The sequence below is a fragment of the Thermobia domestica genome, chromosome 11 (assembly GCF_964235325.1).
Source record: "Thermobia domestica chromosome 11, izTheDome1.hap1.1, whole genome shotgun sequence".
NCBI classification, from domain to species: Eukaryota; Metazoa; Arthropoda; class Insecta; order Zygentoma; family Lepismatidae; genus Thermobia; species Thermobia domestica.
The window spans coordinates 137,376,056-137,399,658 of record NC_137464.1 but is presented as its reverse complement, the minus strand read 5'-3'; the positions used below and the strand labels follow the sequence as shown (position 1 = coordinate 137,399,658).

Below are 23,603 nucleotides of genomic sequence, written 5' to 3'. Positions count from 1 at the left end.
AAAACACACACATTCGAAAAATGAAATGAAATCTTTGAGTTTTACGTCCCACGTTTATGCCGGTTAGGCTAAAGGAGACAGTGATGATGAGTAATGAATGAAATGGTGGAATGAAGAAAGTGGGAGGAAACGGGAGAACCCCGAGAAAACTCACGCACACGGTGTTTGTCCACCACAAAGTTCACTTGACGGGGCTGGGATCGAACCCGAGACACCAAGCACCAGAGGTGAACGCTCTACCACTGAGCCACCGCGGTCCCCACACACATTCAATGTTTGTCCACCACAAAGCTCAAATGGCACTAACCGAGATCGAACCGACTACCACATACACCAGATGTGAAAGCTTCACGGTGTAGCTACCGTGACATTTCTTGTCTTGTGTGATCTGGGTAATACTTGTAACTTACTTGTTAGTTGCATCTTGATTAGCATGGTGCAGCCTGCTACATTTTACTTTCGTTCCCATGGTATGCTGCTATATTTTTTACGAGACAAGAAGAGACAAAACGAGACAAACGAGACGAGACGAGACGAGACGGGACAGAACCTCTCGAGACGAGACACGAGACGGGACAAGCACATTTTTTCGAGACGAGACACGAAACGAGACATGCTTTGCACTAGACGAGACGAGACAGCCCGCAGTCTCGTCTCGTGGCAACACTACAATTTACATAATTGGCAACCGGAACAGTTCATATAATCGCTGGTTTCGGTCATTTAAAAAAACTATAGCCCATTCCAATGGTTAAATAAATATAAATAAATGAAATAAGACCTGCTTGGATAAATTTCAAAGTCCTCCTTTTCTACTAATTTCAAGACGCATAATCCAATAGAACTATTTTCTTAACATGTCCCTCTCTGGGATCTCGAGAAAAATAATCTCAAAATTGGGTGGATTGAGCGTTCTCAAATTAGAACGAAAGGTCTATTAGACATGTACCCTATCGTGGGCACCTTTACCATTTGCATGAGGGTTTTTTTTTTTTTTTAATCAATTCACACTCGGAACTAGTGCACAAGTTTTCGGGCGTGTTAAAGGTGTATAAGTTCAAAAAAGTCATGAGTGGAACTAACAATGCGGAACTAAATAATTCGAAAAGATTAACAATGAGGACGGAGGATGGGCTCAGACGACATAACATTATTATAACAAGATCTTCTAAAATGTTCTTGCAATGTTTAGTCTAGAAGTAAGGGGCCATGGCTCTCCAGCAAATTACCCTAATTACACCAATGCTATCAAATTTTGGAAGGTAGCGTCAACAGGGGCGTCATTTAAAACTTCGCTTCAGAGGGGCAAGAGCACTACCGACATAAGACTTTCACGTTTTATACTAGTATATTAATAGACAATAGATTACAGTATATATATATATATATATATATATATATATATATATATATATATCAGTGACGTGCCGTGACTTTTCTCACAGGGGACTAGATTCGAAGAGAATGTGTGCTGTACAGTGAGATCCTGAGTAGTATTGTTGACACCAAATAACACAATTTATGTGTTTCTGTAAACGCTTCTTCTACCAAGCCTCTTTCTTTCAAGAAACGGATAATTTCAGTCACAGTTTTATTTGAAAAATCTAAGAGTCTGTAAACCTATATTAATTCACTCCGCAAATTGTTAAAATTAAAAAAAAAAAAAAAATCTCCCGTAAATTGATTTAAGGGTCAAAAACAAGCAATCAGGAAATCGAGATTTCAAGCACTGAAAATTCTTTAAATCTAACAGCTCAAGATTGTAACTCACTGAGATCTTGAGATCACAGTATCAATAATGTCATTGATGATACGCACATATTTAATTTCTGAATCTGTTCAGTCATCTACTTTACGTCTTTTATTAGAAGGTTCCCGTTGTCATCCAATTCTACTTTTCTATAAGTCTTCAAAATCGATTCTTGCATTTCTAGGTTGAGATACCATCTTTTGTACTTTCTGGATGCAATATTTCACATCCAAGGTTTTACTTTAAAGAATGTTGAATAGTATATCCGTGCGAAGAAATGCAAAATCGAAATCCTTCAATGATAACTCTCACATTTTTTTCTTTTTTGTAGTCATGAAAGTTTCGGTGTCGCAATTATCTGAATCGTCTACAATGTTCTCAGAATACCGTAAGAGTTCTATTTGATTTTCATTTACTGCATTCACAATTTTGAAATTGTAATTCCATCTTATAGTGGCAACCATTGGAAATCGCTTAGTTACTTCTGATTCAGCAAGCGCGTTACAGCGTTTCGATGAATATGAAAAGAAATTTGGAATGCCACTTATTCTAAAATATATTTTACATTCCTTGATGTGATTAACAGACTGTGGAACAACGAGATTGAGTCTGTGATGATAGCAGTGTATGGTGAGTGCACTCAAACACCTTTTCACAAAAGATTCTAAACCGTTCAAATGTCCAGAAAATGTGGCAGCTCCATCCATAGCCTAGTGCTACAAGCTTTTGCTTACAATTAAAATGAGAGAGAATTTGGAAAGCATGCTCACTTAGAGCAGTCGCAGTGCAATCACTGCTTTTTTTAGTAGTAACATCTGCAAAACAAATCTTTCACGAATTGCCGTCTTTCACGTACCGATTGAATGTTGAAAGATCTTTGCAATATCCGTAGTTTTGTCCAACATTATTGCTGTAAGAAGTGTATTGTTTATTTCTGACTTAATTTTATCCAGAATTACTCACCAACACATTTAATAATATAATTCTGAATTCTGTTTGACGTTCCTTTAAACACTCCCATGCTGTGAAGATGCCAAGTCAACATGGGCGCCCGAACGAGAGGGCAGGGTGGGGCCCGGACCTTCCTCTGGCTCACGAAAATGTATACGTAATATAGCAAACCACGTATATTAAATACCAGAAATACCAGATGCAACATAGCAACCATGGAGATGGGCCCCTCCCTAGAAAATTTTCTTCAGGCGCCCCTGCAAGTCCATTTAATGTCGTACTTAGAAAGTAGCTGAATTAGTTCAATATAATTTCCCTAATTGACAGAATCTTCCTGTTTGTTATATCTCTTGTTTAGCCATAAAACAAGAGGAATAAGTCAATCGGTTCATTGGTTCTCGGTTTGAATCAACTTCTGCATTGCTTGTTCAATTAAAAATCAATTCTGGTTTCCTGAAAATTTTCAATTTAGTTATTGTGGACAGGTGTGAATAACATTTTTCTTGGCGGAACTTGGGTTTGTGAAAATTGTTCATGTCACAAAAGCCATCATTATTCCACACGTTCTTTTCTATGTGGAACAAAATACAAGGCCAGCAATACAGTTTGTTTCTTGTCTTACATGCAGTTAGCTATTTTGAAGAAGCAAAATAATCCGTATTGATATTATGTATATAATCTTTCATTTTAGTCTAAATGGAAATGCTTGGAGTTGTTCTACCACTGGTTATTATTTGTTGCATTTCTTGAAAATTAAGGAATCCAATGGTCCAGAATACAAGACTGAAACAGCCGATCCCCACCCCTACTGTTCTCTATACCAATTGAAGTAATATCCCTGCTTGCGCCATCGCTTTGCTGCAAGGGACTCGGTTTCTCAAACGAGTCCCCTTCCATACTTTATTCTTTGAGTCATTTTCAAAAAATATTGATAATCTAAAAAGTTCACACTTCACTAGATTTCTTAAAGTGTCAAGATTAATACTGTAAATTTAATAGCGTTAAAACTATTAACTGTAAAAAGCAAACGAGCATTAAATTCGCTTACGGCAGAACGCCCGTGCTTAGAGCTTAGACAACATAATATGAGGACTAGCTGACTGGACCCTGTTCCCTTCCCCGAGAAAAGCCGATTAAAACCGAGCGTTTCCGATCCCCACTTCGCTATCGTACCCAGCACACGGGCGCTGACTATAATCGTGTTAGAACAATTGAAATAGTGTTATTTTACAAAAATAGAGAAATGTTTTCGTTTTCTTTGGTATATATTTATCACAAATACTTTAATTAAAATTCCAGGGGACTAGCCTAGTCCCCTACTCCCCTTGACGGCACGCCGCTGATATATATATATATATATATATATATATATATATATATATATATATATATATATATATATATATATATATATATATATATTATATATATATATATATATATATATATATATATATATATATATATATTTCTCAAACTTGGGTGGCAATTGCCCCCTCCTGCCCCACCTAAATGACGTTCCTGAGCGTCAATGAGTGACAAAAAATAACAGCATTATGTAAGCTAATACGAACGGGAACAATTATTCGGATCAAAAGATAACAATAATAACGAAAATATAAAACGACTGGAAATAACTAACAGAACGAAACTAACAAAAGCGGCAATCCGACAACACTGTACCGTAACTGTACTCTCAGATGTTCTATGTATAGCCATAAAATAAAAATTGGCTTTCTTCGTTCTTCCTGCGTATTCTTCACGTTTTAAAATCGGCTACTTTTGTACCGCACAGTTTTTCTTTTTTATATTTGAAATGGAAAGAAAATTGATAATGATAATTTTATCTCTATTTTTCTACTTGTGGGAAATTAATGAAAGTAGTAGTGTGTAGTATGCCAGCGATATGTCATTATCAATTAATGTACACTCATGTCCAAAATGATTGCCGTATATCTATAACTGTATTCTTGTAAGAATATAATTTGATAATTATTTTGCAGGATACTTTTAATACTGATAGGGCCTACTTTGTCTATAATCGGGAAATGTATATTTGTGGTAAATTTCATAGGAAAAGAATTATAAATACGAAAAATAGAATGAGTAAAACAAAATGATACTAAATGGACAAGAAAAGAAAGTTTTATTTTCATTTTATTGTTCTTACTGTTTTGACATGAAATTTTCCACATACATGTCTTTGCTGATTATATACATACTAACATTATAAGAGATACCGACAGTGACGACGCCAGCTATAAGCTCCTAGGGGGGCAAAGGAGGGGCAGATATATTTTCGGGGGGGCGGCTATTTTCACACCAAAAATGACATTTATTATGTTTGCCTTACTTTACATTGTGTATTTCGTTGTTGTTTTTATATTAGGCCTATATGATAAACTTATTTAAAGTAAAATTTGTAACTAACAAATAAGTAACGTCTGCACATGAAATATTTTTCAATGCAACTTTTGAAACCTAAATTGAATTATAGTACGTCTGGTACGTGCCAGATACAGCCTAAAAGCTGCATTTTTTGATTACAATATGCTACTTCTAGGGTTACTAGGTTATATTAAAATAAAGCTTTCCAGATAGGGAGCCACTTCAAAATCTGTGTAGAACACCAAAATGGCGCCTATTCAAGATGGCCGCCATCGACTTTTTAAAATTCACTGTATCTCAGGTTCTATACTTCCGATTTCAATTTTCTTTTTTTATTTAAAAGCTTATAAAAAGTAGAAACCTTTTTGTCATTACACATTTTTCCCTAAACCTTAAGGTTTCCACACAATTTTGAAAAAACTGAAAAAATCACTTTCTTCACAAAACATATTGTCTAATAACTTTTTATAACTCGGAATTTCAATTTCCAGCCTCAGTAGACAAAGAATAACCACTGTATCAGCTTTCCATCGAAGGCATGCAAGTTCCACTTCGTTGCCAAACTCCCTGGATAATCGTCGTTTGATAGGCGTTTACTTACGTATAAGCGATCGAGCTATTTTCTAGTGAAGTTCGCGAAAGTCTTATTTTGAAGATTTTATTATTCTTTGAAAATTCTCTGTTAATCTACATTCTTTTCTTTATTATAAAGTTTCCTAAATTTTGAATGTTCCCTGTCATGAAAGTAATCTGAAGTAATTTTTTGTGGATTATATTTTATAATTTCTTTAAATATGATTGAATATTTCTTCCTATGTATTCTCATATTTTTATTTCTTTAATATTTTACCCACTCATACAACTTAATCCTTTTTTCTTGATTTTTAACAGGTTAAATTAATTTTAGATGGCTTCAAGACGACTACAGCTGGCAGATATTAGCTTAGAACATCAAACTCATGGAGCCATAGACTGGACTAAATGTTGCATTTGTCAGAATGCTACAGATGAAGGCTTGGTTTGTCCAGCGTTGCACAAGGCAAAACCACTTATTGGTGCTGGCTACAAGACACTTGCAGCAAATTTAATCGAATTCTAGATGATAGGAGAGGTGCCTCTTGATTTGGATTTAGAGAAGTTATATGACGGGGATGGAATTGCGGAAACATTAAGAATACACAAAGCGAAGTGGCATAAAAAGTGTGCTCTTAAATTCAATAAAACTAAACTTAATAGGACTAAGAAACGGAAACGATCAGAGAATCCACGTACTCCTTCTGAGGTTGATGAAGACATAACCCCGTCTAGCCGTTACACTGGTGTTTCTATTCAAATGAAATATGTTTTATATGCAAGCAAACGAGTGGAATTCGTAGACCTTTTTTTAAGGTTGCTTCTCTTCAAGACGAAAACTGAAGAGAAGTGCAGAAGTCTCCAATAACATAGAACTAAAAGCATTCCTTGAATGTGGTGATTTAGTTCTAAAGAAGCGGAATACCACAGAAAGTGCTATACAAATCTGACAAACTGTCTACGGGCACCAAGCACAATAAGAGAAGTTGCGGTCAGCTCTGTATGCGAAAGCATGGCATTTGCTTCTGTTGCACGCTTCATAAGAGAGAAATCGGTGAATCGAAGCTTGTAGTCATATGGTGAATCGAGGCTTGTAGTCATGTTTGCACCGTTCCATATAAAACAGGCATTTCTAAAAGTGCTAGGACAGATTCTCCAGGGTAGTGGCTGGACTAATGTAGTGGTAAACTCTGGATTCAAGACAGAAGCAGTATCAGAAGCAACTCTTAAAGTTATTCACGTAACAAAGGCAAGAACAATTCATCAAATTACAGCTGCTATTTTGTACAGTCTACTGAAGGATGCATTTGCACACGACAACACAGAGGTCGCATTAGAACAATAGATTGAAGAAAAACGTTCCAGGTGGCCAACGTTCCGATTCTGGATCTTAATTCTAAACTTGGAGATACTCATCTTGTGTTTCGTTAGGTCGATTAGGCAAGGAAACTATAAACTTTTCATCCAAACACTAAAAAAGATAACACCTTGGTTTTTCTTGATGGGCCATTACCACTATGCACGTTGGTTGCTAGTCCATATAAAAGACTTGGAAGAGCTGAAAGACACAGCACCCATTATACACAAATACTTTTGTAATGGTCAGTTTGTGATTCACAAAACAAACAATCCCTTTCCTGCACTCGCTGTAGACCAAGCTCATGAGCAAATTAATGCTGCAATAAAAGGAGATGTTTGTGCCATAGGTCTATTGCAAGACAGAACAATGTTAACAAGGTGAATGCTTGCTGGACCAGAATTAGTTACAATCGTAAATGAGTTTGAGGCCCAGAACAAAACGAACATTACCGACCGTAGGGCTCACCATGAACAATATGCTGCTTACCAGAGAAAGTTTCAGTACAAGAAACAAGCCTTAGAAGAAAGCTTCCATGATTTCGGAAACCCTTTTAAATTTAACGCTTCCGATCTTGTAGTTTGGGACATAAAGGTTGTGATGGATACAGAGAGAGTGAAAGCTCTACTTGATGCAGAGGAAACTGCTTTAGAATTATATAACAATTATGTGAAAGAACGTTTGTCTACAGAGACAAATGTTAGTATATATGCTCCACTGCGAAAGATTGGAACAAAGATATTCGGATATGTAAAATATTTCCTCTGCAATTATTTCTGACTTGCGAAATGATTAACTTTTCTCTAGAGCTTTCATTGTAAGCCAAAACAGAGAGTTACATTTGGACAAGTTTTTTGAATATGAGAACACTTCTGCTCCATCCTCTCTCTCCTCAAATGGAGTTTTGCAAGCATGTCAGAAATATCTGCTAACCAAGATATTAGAAGAAAGTACTGAGGCCCCACAGTTTGAAGGTTTCTGTGACACAATTATTTAAGATGGTTCAGCACTAGTATATACTTCCACCCAAAATATCACGCACTTTCGGAGAATACTGTGGTACGGAGTTCAAAAAGCAGAATTTTTAAGGATGTTGCAAAGTTTCAAGCAAAAAGAGTACATATATCATGGGATTCTTACTCAACAGTTTGCCTAAAGAAGTTTGTTAGAGAGAAGAGAGATGCTGGAATTCATCGCCAAGTAGCACCAGGAAACATGCTACCCCAAAAATGGAATGACTTTCTCTCATGCAGTCAGAACAAGACAGAATCATTAAGTTACTTGGAGAACAAGCACTTTTGAAGTTTGGCTGGACTCACGTAATCACTGAGATTGATGGCATCATTCGTTCATCTAGATTGGAAGAAACATCACTCGATGGAGTCGAATGCAGACAACAGGAAGAAGCAGATGGAAGGATACTTCTGTACGCTCAAGATAGTGTTCTGCATGGTGCAAAGAAAATATTAATTTACACAGTAGATACCATGTAGTTGTTTTGGTAATATCATTTTTCATTAATCTGAAAAGTGCTTCTCTTGATGAGTTATGACTTCTTTTTGAAGTTGGTAAGTCTCAAAGATTCATAAGTATTAACGCTATCTTTGAAAGCATTGGTGAAGATAAAGCTGTTGCCTTGCAAGGACTACCGGATCAGATGTAACTACATCATTTGCTATGAAAGGGAAACAGGCTTCCTGGAATGTATGGAAATCATTTTCAGAGGCTACAAAAATCTTTCATGCTATCTCTGTTCCGGAAGATTCTATATCTGAAGAAACTTTATCACTTCTGGAGAAGTTCGTTGTTTTGTTGTACTACAAAGAAGTCGAAGATTTATCAGTTAACGGTGTGAGAAAAATCCTCTTTACTTCAAAAGGTCGAAATCTTCAAAGCTTACCACAACTAAAGAGGCACTAAGACAACATTGTCTCCGTTCAGCATATCAGGCAGAACAAGTCTGGGGTCGGGCCTGCTCAGTCGGAGCCAACATTCCAGGACGGGAAGGATGGGGATGGACTATGGTTAATGGAGAATGAATGCCAATTTGTTCATTTCTGTCTTCTATTTGGGAAGCATGTACAGAACTAGTCAAGTGCAGATGTGCTGTGTCATATCGCGTTCGATGCTCTTGTTTAAAGGCCAAAGTTCCTTGCACACTACTTTGCGCAAACTGTAATGAGGGCCAACAATGTGGAAACCCTTACAACAAGAGCTATGAATTTCACTGACATTCGTACGATCGTTCATTACAAGCATTTAATTGTTTATCAAAGAGTAATAGCAGTCTCCAGCAGTGTGTTGCACGAAGATGTGTGGGACTACAAGGAAAACTAAGCTTCAATAATAAAGTTTTTCACGTATAATTAATCAGTGTTATATTAATAGTGTCAAATAATAATAATAACATTAATTGAACTTAAAAGGGTTCAATAAAAATATGCACAAAAATCTTTAAAATAAGACCCGCGAATTTCACTAAAAAATAGCTCGATCCCTTATACGTAAGTATATGCCTATTAAACGACGATTATCCAGGAAGTTTGGCAACAAAGTGGAACTTGTATGTCTTCGATGGAAAGCTGATACAGAGGTTATTCTTTGTCTACTGAGGTCGAAAAGTGAAATTCCGAGTTATAAAATAGTTATTAGACAATATGTTTGGTGTAGAAAGTGATTTTTTTTAGTTTTTTCAAAATTGTGTGGAAACCTTAAGGTTTAGGGAAAAATGTGTAATGATAAAGAGGTTTCTACTTTTTATAAGCTTTTAAATAAAAAAAAAAGAAAATTGAAATCGGAAGTATAGAACCTGAGATACAGTGAATTTTAAAAGTCGATGGCGGCCATCTTGAATAGGCGCCATTTTGGTGTTCTACACAGATTTTGAAGTGGCTCCCTATCTGAAAAGTTTGCTTTTAATATAATCTAGAAACCCTGGAAGTGGCATATTGTAATCAAAAAGTGCAGTATATTTTTACGTACCAGACGTACTATTACTGTCGCGTTTGCTACAAGTAACAAATTCATCTAGTACTATATGCTGCGTATATATATATAATTTAGGAGGGGCTGCTGAAAAGCTCGTAATCCAGCCTAGAAGGAATTAGGTACTAGGTAGAAAGATGAAACTGTAGTTTTGAAAAACAAGTTTTCAACAAATTTTCATATTCATAATCAAATTCTTATTGCTTTCTCATGCCTCTGAAGTGATTATGTGTGTCCAAACAGCGACTATCATGAACATCCAGATCACAACTATTATAACATTTTTGTTCCACCAAGGATAGTCACCAAAGTAAATTAATGAGAAAATCAGTGAAACACTACGGGACTCTCCTCCATTATGTACAGTGATGAAGAAGTGATGGCTTAGTTCAAACGTGGCGGTTTCTCAACAAATTATGCTTTACACCCAGGATGACTTTACATCCAGTGACTGTTCCCGAAATCATGGATGCAATTTGTGACATTATTCTTGAAAATTGCAGCATTTCAGCCAGTAATGCATATAACCTGGGGCCGTGGTTCCTAGGTCACCCCAGATTTTGAGTGACAAAAAGAATTTACGCTATTATTTATACATTTTTTAAAGTGTACTAGCTGAACCTGCGCTCTCTACACAGCGCATCATTCGCATATGAGCATAAATCTCCTTCTCATTCCTCACAACATGTGTCCCATTACAGACACAAGTGAAAGACATCTTGATTTAAAAAAAAATCGGCAAGGGGTATCATAAAGGGGAGATTTTTTTCGATTATTTTTTCTCAATATCTCGCACCGTTTGCAAGTTTTGAGCCTACTTCCGGTTGAGGTTTCTAATTCATGTATGACCAGTGTTTTCTTTCTTCTTGTATGCAGTATGTAATAAGCAAATACATTACATATACAATTAATATACAATTAATATACAATTAATATATACAATACATTACATATACAAACTTGCGTCAGTTATATATGGTGTTCATTGGGCAAAACACTCAAAAAAATAAAGATTTATCTTAGACTCGAGAAATGGTTATCCTTCCTTTTTCGCTATTATTTGGCCATGAAACAAACGCCTGAGACATATACAACCACAATATACAACAATGTGGTGTTGGAATGTATAATGCGTAGGATATGATGCTTTAGTTTTTTTAATTTCAACGCTTCCAGTGTACCCTAAAAAATGTAATAAAGAAATAATGGCCATGTTTTTTAAATATTCAATTAGAACTGGACAATCTACGCAAAATTTGCAATCGGTCAGTGAAAACGTCATCTTTCTAGAGCGTGTAGTTTCCGAGACCTCATTGTCGAAAAGATTGACCACAAACATATAAACGTCCTCAACATATAGTTTAAAAGAACTCGAAAGATGGAAGAACAATTCATATGCATTGATTTTTAGAGAAGGCTTATTAAAATACAAAGGCTTTGAACAATAATTTTTTATCATAAACTTTATGAGAAAGATATAGTTAACTAATTTAGACTATTTAAAGTACAAATACTTAAAATGTTTGTCTCGGTTAAACGTAAAATCACACATAACCGTAAATGAAAGATTTGAAAGCTAAAGTTATAGGTTGGAGCTCAGGCGCTTTTAATTGTTGTTGTAACATTTTAATAGATAGATAATAAACTCACGATGTACTTATTATATAGTCTGAGGTCTGGTTGCAACCCCCTTCCCCAGTTTTTACCGTCTCAGTAAAACTTGTGTCAGAGATTGTGGGCATTTCTTTGGAACGCGTCGGTAGTATAATTCAGAATGGCTTGGGTATGCGCAAGTTCTCGACACAATGGGTTCCCAAAAAATCTGTCAGAAGAATAAAAGAGTGTCGGCATTAAGGGAAGTCTTCTTCAAGTTTGAATGTAATGCTGATCATTTCGCTCACGAGTAGTAACCATGGATGACATATGGTTGTACCACTAGGATCCTGAAACGAAACAACAGTCAATGGAGTAGTAGCACTCATTTCTCCCTCGCCCCAAGAAGCTCAAGACACAGAAATAGATTGAAAAACTGTTTGAAACATTCTTCTGGGATAAGTATGGAGTCGTACTCAAAGACTACATCCGCAACCGTAAGATATTTAATTCAGAATCTCTACATTACTCACAAAACTGAAAGAAAAATTCAAAGTTCAACACCACGGAAAATGAAAGAAAGAAATTGTGTTCCTTTAAGAGAATACACCTGTCCATCGAACCCCTGCGAACACAATTAGCATTGCATAATCTAGGATTTCAATGTCGACCATCATCCTTATTCCCCAGATTTAGCTCCGTCAAACTATTGCCTGTATTTATTTCCCAAACTTAGATCTGATTGAACTTTAGATCTGATAAGGGTAGTGTTACGAACAGAGGTGCGAGGAAGTCTCCAGATTTTTTTAACTTCTGCAAAACTGGAGCACTGTACAAGGTAGTATATTGACTCTCGGGGGAAGTGTAGAAGAAGTGAGACTTCACCATTCTACGTGCACTCCTGGGTTGGGCTACGAATTTTTCAGCAGCTCCACCCTTCTAGTCAATATGGTAGACGTCATGTCAGTACTTTGAAACAAAATAAGTAAGGGAGCACTAGTACATACGGTACCAATTAATAACTAAAGATCAGCACTCTGACAATACGTTTTATTGGGAGCTAAATATTTAATCGATTTAATTCCATACATTTATTATTATTATCATTTGCAGGAAGGGAAAACAATATTTTTCTTCAAAAAATTAAGCCCTGGTAGTCGCAAATTAAGCTGTTTTATAAGCCCATCCTCCGAATATTGAAAGCCGAGAATAATGTTTAAGGAAATAGAAGTATAGAACCTTTAAATAAAACAAAATATGAAACTGAAAACTTCAAAACTGGATAAATACAAACAAGTTATGTAATTGGTTTTACCTTTCTTTTGTTTCTAATCGAAGTTGATCCAATGAGAAGAAAACAAGTCGACCAAATCTACTATTGTTCGCTAGGCACAGTAATTAAAATTCATAAGAAAGAACTGTAACTAAAATTTACCTCAAAAGGCGCTAATAGAAAACAGAAATATGCGTGCATACCCAGACGCTCAAAGAACAAAGCTTGAGGACTAATCTGCAACATAGTAAACGTATAGATAGTACGATCTGACAATGAGATTGGTTATGATACTGATATAAAATACTATAGGTAGAATGTTTTATGATTGTAAGAGTGTGGGGGGCAATCTGGATGGCATTCAGGGGGGCAGTAGTAGCCACCAGGGGGGCGCTCGCCCCCCTTGCCCCCCCTCTGGCGTCGTCACTGGATACCGAGCGAATTCGTTATCAAATTATATTCCTACAAAAAACATATTCATAGTCATGGGGCAATGATTTTGGACATGAGTGTATCTACCTGTGTTGTTTTTTCTTGGCTGGAGAGCTCATTCTAGTTTCTTACAACACCAAAACATACTTCCTTCAACAATTTCTTCTTTATATATATATATATATATATATATATATATATATATATATATATATATATATATATATATATATATATATATATATATATATATATATATATATATATTTCTTTAGCGCTGGGCGTTTCCATTTCCTCAATTAATTTTTCATAGTCTTTATCACTAATTAAAGAATACTAGTCACTAATCAAAGAATGTGTTAGTTTCCTTTGCGAACATTTCTTTTCACGCGCTACACACGGAACGAACTTGTAGGAAACATTTATTTTTTACCTTTCTACTTGGCGGTACCTCGGCAACTTTTCTGTCACCGTCGCCTCAGTGAGCGGACTCCCATAAGACTCAATGCATTTTTAGATGTTGCGCAACTGTTCCGTCGCCGAGCTGTTGCCCTCCTGTCGCCCTGCTTGGCAATACCTCGGCAACTTTTCTGTCGCCGTCGCCTCAGTGAGCGGACTCCCATAAGACTCAATGCATTTAGCCAGAGCAACAAGATAGTTGCCCGACAAGATGTTGCCAGTGAGCGGTAGGCCTAAAAGTAGTAGTTACTCCCGTGACCAGGTTGTGTCATCCCATTATCTTATCTGATATTTAGTAATCAGAGAGATATCAGGAATTTATGGAACTGGTCTATAAAGACTCCATTCAGTGAGTTCAGTCACTGAATACCCAATTTTATCGCAGTTTTATATATATTCTTCGTCAAAATACTCTTAACCATTTCCGAGAAAATTGTATTGTAGGAATTATGCAGAAAAACAAATCAGTGGTGACGTGAATTTTGAACAGGAAATAAGCCTACTAGTTAATGCTGTGCATTCATATCCAATCTCAAAACTAACAATTTTAATTTAGCATCGACTATAGGATAGTAGCGTTAAGTTACTTCAAGTACATTTGAATTTATTTTAAGGCTTTGAAACATCCGAGGCTCAGAGAATAGAAATGAGGGATATGAGTCAGTTGGATCAATGAGTCACATTTCGCTGGTGAACTAAGGAAGAATCTTGGTAAACTCCTAAGTCGAAATATTTGCCCACGAGGATCGATCACATCATCTTCCGAATCTGAAGTCATTGTTCTGCCGCTAAGCTCAAATGCACATGTTTGATCGTACTTTTGTTTTTGTATTCATATGCAGTTTTATTACCTACCTAAGTAAACTACATGCTTTTTTTTTTTTTTTTTTTTTTTTTTGTAATGTAAACTGTTACAAACTGGTATTGATCAATGCTTCTATGTATTCCAGCTGTCAAGCACACACGTGAAATTAGTATTTCAACAACTATAAGCTATTTTAACAAGACAATATAAACGGGTATTTTACAAAAGTTCAATTATTAAGAAGTTTTAAGAATTGTTAACCGTACCGGTGACGTTTTTCTGTATTTTGGGGTCTCTCGAGCGTGATGTCTCATTCATTCACTATAAATGTGCAAAATAATAACTCCTCGGGCATTTTGTTTCCAGTGGCGGAAGTTGCGGGCTCACCACCGGTTCAGATGGAAACTCTGTCCCCGGTAAAGATGTTAATACATCCCATTTAAATGGAGTAACTTACGTTTCCAATGGCGGAAAATGCGGGGTCACTTCCGGCAATGTTGAAAACTGTCCCCGGCAAAGATGACGACTCTGTAAAAACACTTTCACCTCTTGTACTAAGATTCAAAGGTTTCGGTAAATCCATGTTTTAAAACCAATCTATAACTCCCTTTCAGTTAAAAAAAAAAAAAAAAAACAAACAAAAAAACGGCTATTTAATATGTTTCGTCCATCACGTGATATCCCATTCCACATCAACCGGATCTCCACAAGTACACGTGTGTGTTATGCATATTTCATTTTCTAAAGACATTTTATATTCTGTTTCTCAAATTAGCATTTCACAAGAGACAAAAAGCGGGAATCATTTATTATACGTCATATTCTCTTTCTCTATACAACGTCCGTAAGCTTCGTAATTCATAGCCGCATATATTATCATATTTCTTCTGTGTCATTTACAAGATCATTAATGTGCAGAGAAAGAAAGCATCAATTATTCAAACTGTCGACCGCCCGTGAATGTAACTACAACATATAATCTAATATAGCATTAAGAACTGTCAAAAAATCAAGAATCTTCACAGAATATCTCATTAGGAACTGCTACAATATCAAAATCTCTATACTCATCTATATTTATGAGTGAGGAGAATTATATCACATACTACTCAAGCAAACACCAAAAATATAAGCGGGTTGCGCGCGCACCTTACAGCTCGCTGTTGTCAACTCTCCCTTATCATGTGCCACCTCCTTCCCCTCCTGTTGCAGGAGTAAGCAGACGAAAGCCGTTTACCCAGCCACAGCTCAAAGCCTGCGTTCTGCTGTAACCAATCTTCAACACGCGCGCGAAACATGAAACCTTGACAGTGACTGAGCAAGACAAATGTAAATGTGGCAAGTGCTGCGTAGGTTGCTAGTTGGCTGTTGCTCTCTCCACCCACTTTTTGTTGCGCGCGCAACCCGCCTATATTTTTGGCGTTTGTTTTAATACTACTTTTCTTTGTGAATAAAACTTTTCTTTGTATTCTAACGTCTAACAAACAAAATAACAACAACAATGAGTAGTTCCCATGTGAAATGTCTTTATTATACAACACTCGTCTGTTTAGGTCTTTATTTGGTTTTATAAACCGCAAAATGTATCAGGTTTTGTTTGAATGTTTCCTCAGGTAAGTCACAAACATGGAGAGTCTCATTTCCAATTTATTGTCACAGTATTTGATAATAACGGATCACTATGATCACGAAATACAAAGAACAAGCTGAAAAATAGATACAACATTAATATAGACATGAAATAAAATTAGATATACTCGTAGTTACAAAGAACAAAATACGGTATTAAAGACCGAAATTAAGATTTGCGTCTGTGTTTTTACTTCACGTCTCCTTACTATGCTTTACAAGCTAAATAGGATTAAAAAGAATTCTAAATAAAATCATAGGACTTAGAACACAATTGACAATAGACAAATCATGTGTTGAGAGAACAAAATTAATGGATAATGTGAAATAGTTCAGAACTCATTAGTTTTTTAATAGTTAACTCTGCTTGACTAAATTGCATTTATGTCCGTTGTATTTTCGTCTCATCATTTCAATTTGTGTTTAAATAATCACGTTCTTATTTACATGGATTCAAAAGACGCAGTTTTATTGTTTTTTCTAGAAATTTTTGGTGTTACTAGATATTCATAAGTAATGTTAAATGACACCGCGGTAAAAATTCGCGATGGTACAATACAATAAGATGGTGTAACAATTGTCTTATATCAATTTTTATTCAATTTTCACCTCATTCAGCTTCATATTAAATTTATTAAGAAAACTTTGTAAATATCTTTTTGACTTTTTTCCGTAGTGTATGTGTAGATTAGTAAGGCAAAGAAAATAGTGAAGACAGCATTCTTCATTTTACTTCCCGTTTTTCAAGCTTGAAATATCTTTTCCATTTTTGTACTTTTCCTTTCTTCATAAACGAAGTGTACTTTCCCACATAGCACAAGTACGTCCATGGGATGTCCGAGACTGAGCCCGCAACGGACGACGGGAGATCCCGGGATATCCGAATGTACTCCCGGGACATCCACAGGATTTCCGCGGGAGATCCAGATGTCCGCTAATACCCCGGGATACGGGATATTCAACGGGACCACGAAGGGATGTATATTGGTTTTCCCTCGGACCTCTTGTCCCATCTGGGACGTCCCGTGGACATCCTACATGGGAATCCTTCAGGACGTCCCATGCAGGACGTCCATGGGATGTCTTCTCATTGTCCCGATAATCCCGGGAACTGAATGGGATGATTGGAATCAAAATGGGATATCCCAGGGATGTAGTATGCTATGTGGGTTGTATTGCCTGAAACATCTGCCGTGGCTTTCTCACACGCTCAAACACACACACACAGAAGACACTGGTTAAACCAAGAGAAAGAATTACAAAGCTTTTAACATAATTTTGTCCGAAGTCCATGAAAGCTATGTGGAAGATAATTCCTACGAAGCTGGAAATGCTATGTGCCAGACTTCTTGTCTCTGAACGGGCTGAATATAAACATTTTGCAAGTCTATGCGATCATCCCCAGAAGCTTGTACGAAACAGGTAGTCTTCAGTACCACATTTCAGAAAATTTTATCGAAAAACTATGAAATTCTGAAAAAGCACGTATTTTAGAAACAGACACTACGTTGTATTTGAAAAGCAGACGCTACGTAAAAGGGCGGAAACAACAAATAAAACTAAGGACGCAATCAAACTGTTGATGAACCAGAGAAGAAGCGGGAAATCGGAAAATAGTTTAGAAAAAGCTGCAAAATTCGTAACTCAAAATTTCAAGCCAATCGAAGAAACCTTTTGCTATCAGTGCTGCACAACACACACTCCCTCCGCTTGAAATCGTTCCAAGACACCTAGACTCACACACACACTTGTAAACAAACACAGTAGTATGCATAGCTAAAAGTCAACAAAAGCCACAGTGGACAGATTTAGCATCACCAAACGTTAGCTACTAGTATGTTTATTAACTTAACTTTCTAACTCTCCGCCTGTTTATTAGATACCAGAATTCTTAGCGAACAAGATTAAGTTATTTATATATTTTGTGCGTGACATATTGTGTACATATCTAGAAAAACTGAACTCATCTTACTCGTTTATTGAGTTCTATTGCAAACTCCGTTTATACCCATTACTGAACTATTAAGGCTATCATCTTTTACGCATGTAGCTCAGGTCACACAAACATTTTCGGAAGACAGTTCTCTAACACACTCACACGAGTTACACAATTGTGTTGGTGAAGTGCGGTGACCGGAAGTGCTGTATTTTTTGATATGTATTGTAAGGAGATACAGTTTCAAGTGAAATCTTTCAGTGAAGCGGAACGGTTGAAGGTTCGTCGTCTGTAATTAGAGGGAACGGAACATATAAAAGTGTCGTCGTTTACACATGAACCAAGGAAACGCGACGACGTCTGCATGTGTGATGAGAATGCAAGGAGCAGCGAAAGAAAGGATCAAATTATTTTATTTCCTTGGGTTAAAAGACAGATTTTCGGCATTAAGTGAAAATGTAACACGCTTACTACACTACAATTATTTCCAACATAGTTGAAGCTTGAGAAACGTTATCATCATCACTTCGAAGTTAGCACTCTGTTTCGGAAATTGTAACAAAAAGTTATATACCTACTTTTATTTTTGTTAACTCTAGAAAAACTTAAGTAATTCTGTATATTTAAAGAAATAATATTGAAAACCTGTATATGTTCTTTTCAACATAGACTTTCTTGGAAATTTCTCCTTTGAAATATATTTTACAATAGTTGGTAAAGAAAAGCTAAAAACATGCACATTCAAGTAACATTAAGATGGTTGATAACTTAAGTTGTGCGATTTAGTTAAGAAAGTAATACCCGCATTCAAGATGTTTCAATATGCATATATTTGAAGTATCTAAAACATGTTATTGATAGGCAGTCCTTGTACGTTTGTCTATTGAGAACAAACCTTTGTGTATTAGCTAAGAGCTCATGTAGTGCATTGTCTTGTTACTGTAAATCATATATATGTATAAATATATTCAAATAGGTGTTCGTGAATTACAATGAGCTTCTTAAAAGATATGATCTCATTATGTAGTTATATTTATTGGTATGAACCAATCGACAAGATAAACCGGACATTGTTTTCTGCACGAATAAATATATATGTTTATATAATTAAAAATAGGATAAGCAAAGCCGCAGTCAGCTGATCTTTCTAACCAACAAAGATCAAGGTCCATGCGCATGGACAAGAAAGACAATATGAATAAGAGCAATGATATAGTATCATATACTAATGTTGCAACTCGGAAAACTATGGGAACTACCACATTTTATTTACGATCTAGGGAAGTTAATTAAAGCAGACGTCTTTGCATTGCACATTGTATTAAAGTAGTAATTATGTATGTCTTTATTTTTATATATATTGGTCTATTTCTATAATTGCTATTATGTTCCTGAAAATAACTGTTACTTTCATTTACGTATATACGTATATATATACACGTATATATATATATATATATATATATATATATATATATATATATATATATATATATATATATATATATATATATATATATATATATATATATATATATATATGTGTGTGTGTGTGTGTGTGTGTGTGTGTGTGTTTATGTGTGTTTTTGTTACCCTGAAACGCAGATATGACTTTGCTATCCCTTAATCTTATGTCATGTTTATAAAAGATTAGAAACCAACCATAGGCTCACTTATTTCTCTTTAGGCCATCCCAATTTTCTTTAGAATTTCTCAGTAATTTTTCTATAAAAGTCATGACTTATGCCACTTATTTTATTTATCCAACTTAGTCTACTTAATTCACTAAACTAAATATCATTATTTAAATTTAGATTCTAGAGACTATACTTTGCTTCAGTTAGTAAATCTCGTAACGTCAGGAACAAAAATGTATCACCTGATCAACCAAAGTGCAACAGTAAACAAAACTTGTTTTCGCAAAAGTAGGTGTTCTTTATATATTTCGACCTCCTGAATTCGAAAATGACACTCAAAACATCCTATCATCCACTGTTTTGGCACAAAGTGTATACTTTGCCAATATTGAAAACACATGTTGAAGTATTACACACACACACACACACACACACACACACACACACACACACATATATATATATATATATATATATATATATATATATATATATATATATATATATAGAGAGAGAGAGAGAGAGAGAGAGAGAGAGACAACAAAATATTGAAATATTCACACAGTGAACAGATGCATACCGAGAATATGGTACAAAATATGCATTAAGGTCATTCATTCTGTGCTTTCTTAGTGGTTATGAAGTGGCCCCTGCTTTTTCCTCTTATGAGGCATTTCCGGGTACTCACATAAGCATCAAGACGTAGTCGCCCTTATCCAAACATCTCAAGGTCCTGTTATTGTCGTTCTATGTCCTTGAAATCCTGATGGAATCTTGCACTCTTTTCCTCACTTACAGTACCCAGATTTGGAGGGAAAAGTCAAGATACGAATGTAAAAAATGTAACTTCAAAATTCACTGAGCACCCCATTTTGAATTTCGTGAGCATGTTCAGTCGATATAATCTGGGCTACGATTGTTTCCCAAGACGTTTTAAACCGGGCACTTAAAGGCAATCCAGACTTCTCGCTCCACGGCATTCATTGAATGAAGGAAATCTTCACCCAGCATTACATTGCGAATATCAGGACCAGTAAATACACCTTCCTTCAACTTAGCATCTGATAGATTGGAGAACTTGTTACGTAGATATTTGAAACAGTTGTCACACTTAGGTATTGCCTTGACAAACTACTTCGTTATGCCTAATTTGATGTGCAGAGGTGGCAAGAGTATTCTGTATCTTTCCACTAGAGGATCACACTTGATACTTTTGTAACACTTGGTACTTGATACTTGATTCCAACCTTCGGGGCTACTGTTTTTGCTCTCAATGTTTGTCACGAGCCCGATTGTCCCATTCGCAGATGAAACAAGGGAACTTGGTATATCCTCATTGCTGTCCTAGAAGCATACCCAACACTTTGAAATCACCACACACCATCCAATTGTGATCTTCATAATGTATGGTAGTAAGAAGCACCTTCATGTTGTCATATGTTTCCTTCAGGTGCACAGAATGGCCAACACGTTTTGAGGCATTGCCTTCAGGCTTCTTTTAGATGAGCAAATAAGCAGTCTCCAGTCATTTGGCGTGTACTGAATGTTCAACTGACTCATCAAACCTTGTACACCCAGCCACAAAAGTATATCTCTCCCTAATTCCATTACTTGGGGTCCAGGTCTTTTGCAGTTGTGAGAACGCCTAGACAGATACAACGCAATTTACACGTGACTCTTCTCGGCACTGACAGCAGTTGGTAGCACTGAGTCAAGTCTGTATGGAAGTAAAATTTTGAGTAGATTACGCACTAAACAAATTCCATTCTGAGATCAGTCTCTCTGGTTCAGAGCGTATTGTCCAATGAACATCATATGTTAATCTCAATATTGTTGTGTATGTAATGTTTTTGTATTATATACTGTATATTCAAAGAAATACAAACACTGATCACCTATGAATCAGAAAATGCTTGAAAGTAGCTGAAAATATCAAATCTAAAACAACTACTGGAAATGGCTTTGTAAATGATTGCCTCCATTGAGAGACCTTCTCCAATTCTCATCATTCCATCATCTTTGTTTTTCTGGAGGAGCGAAGATCTTCCTTGTCACACTGAGTATGCATTGGAACTGAAATTGAAACAGGAACACTTGAAACAGAAACAGCCTGGTCAGGATTCGAACCCGGGTTCACCAAATAAAAGTTCAATGCGCTAACCACTCACCTACCGCGCCATTTAAACTTCCACTCAAACTAATACCTAGTTAAAGGCGTTTCATGGGAAAATATAAACAGGATACTCAAATATAACAAAAACAAACAAATATAAACAAAATATAAATAAAAATATAAACAAGAAAATATAAGCAACTTATGTGAGTGTCTTAATAACTTGCTCGAGATTTCCTTGTTTAACTCAAAAAAGTTATATAAACGTTCCTCAATGAGGAAAATATCACGAAACGTTCTTCAAGTTGAGGCTACGCCATCGGCAGACCCATAACTTGTGGGGGGCAGGAGGCAACTGCCCGCCCCAAGAGAAGCTCCCCGCCGTTCGAGGGAGCCCATTTTCAGACAAAATTTTCTTACTCCATATACGATAGCAACATGAAATTAGAAAAGAAGCATCACATAGGGTCCTTCCGTTGCATAAACAAAACAGCACACAAAAAGTAAATAGAACAAAAATGAGTCGTGGACCCACTTCAGTAAAAACTGTCTATTATTAAGGGCTATAAAAATAATATTTATTCGTATGGCTTTGAGATTTATCAATATTGTCTCCTTAATAATTTTGTCATGTAACTATCGGAACTAACGCCCAGGAAGTAACTAACGGAACCAGAGACCTTCCCGTGTGGGAGGGCCCATAAAGATTAAGAGAAAGTAGGAAAGAGGGGGCCGAAGAATTAGAAGAACAACTTTCTCTAGGGGCCCAAATAAGCTTATTAATGATTGCCCCCCCCAGAAAAAATCTAACTTACGGCGCTGGTCATCGGTTGCAGGGATGGTCCCGATTTAGATTACATTTCGTCTTTACCGTAACTTTTCATTTCCAAAGAAGAAAAGACGACAGAAATTATTTTCACATTCTTTAAATTGTATCAACATGTGTAGAAATAGACAGTTCTATGTTTATGTTCCATAGCTACTAGTTTATTTTCTTATGCTCATATGACGAATTTGTGGCAAATTGAGGCCACATGATCATGAGACTGCTGATCATGAGACGCAATCCACTAAGGGTTCGAATTCCTCTCAAGAGCAAGGTCAGATTTTTAACTGTCCTCAGTATTTCTGTGTTCGTGTTCCTGTAGTGTTTGGAATATGTCGAAAGGATATGAGGTGCCAGTGGCGAACAATACTCCGGTTGGGGCGATTTGTTAAAAAAAATGTGAACTCAGGAAACCCATTGCAGCGACCTGGCTTCAAATCTCGTCGTGGCAATTATTAATTTTTCTCAATGGGAAGATAATGTTTATGTGATTGATGTTGTAATTATTTCATTTATTATTATTATTGCTATAGAAGGAAAGAAAAAGTAACATAGTCGAAGGTACTCATAGCAACAGGAAAGATATACAGTATGTCAGATGTTTCTTAGCTTTTCACATCAACGCAATAATATTATCACGTTTATGGATTTACAGATAGAATTATCATTTCATGACAACAAGAAATGGAATTTAAATATGTTAGCTGAAAACAGTAATGCATTTTGTTTGCCCCTTCTTCTAGGTAGAAAGGTGAGGTGACATCTTAAATAGGATCATTCCCGTGACTACCGCTGTAAGTTCGATCACTATTTGCAATTTGTGGACAGCTACGAAGAATTCCTTGGAACTCATTTTTGGCTCATACTACAGCAGTAAGGATGTGTTTAGCCCTTAT

The 23,603-nt window shown here is 36.1% G+C and overlaps 1 protein-coding gene across 2 annotated transcripts in view; it reads right to left on the bottom strand.

The window, feature by feature from the left end:
• Window positions 1–16,083: 16,083 nt before the first annotated feature.
• Window positions 16,084–23,603, bottom strand: part of LOC145663671 (uncharacterized) — a 1,057,537-nt gene continuing 1,050,017 nt past the window's right edge. For both annotated transcript variants that reach the window (XM_081729768.1, XM_081729769.1), the window contains exon 8: window positions 16,084–16,272. In XM_081729768.1, the coding sequence (XP_081585894.1) occupies window positions 16,220–16,272 (53 nt within the window). In that variant the 3' untranslated portion in view covers window positions 16,084–16,219. The remainder of the gene's footprint in view (window positions 16,273–23,603) is intronic.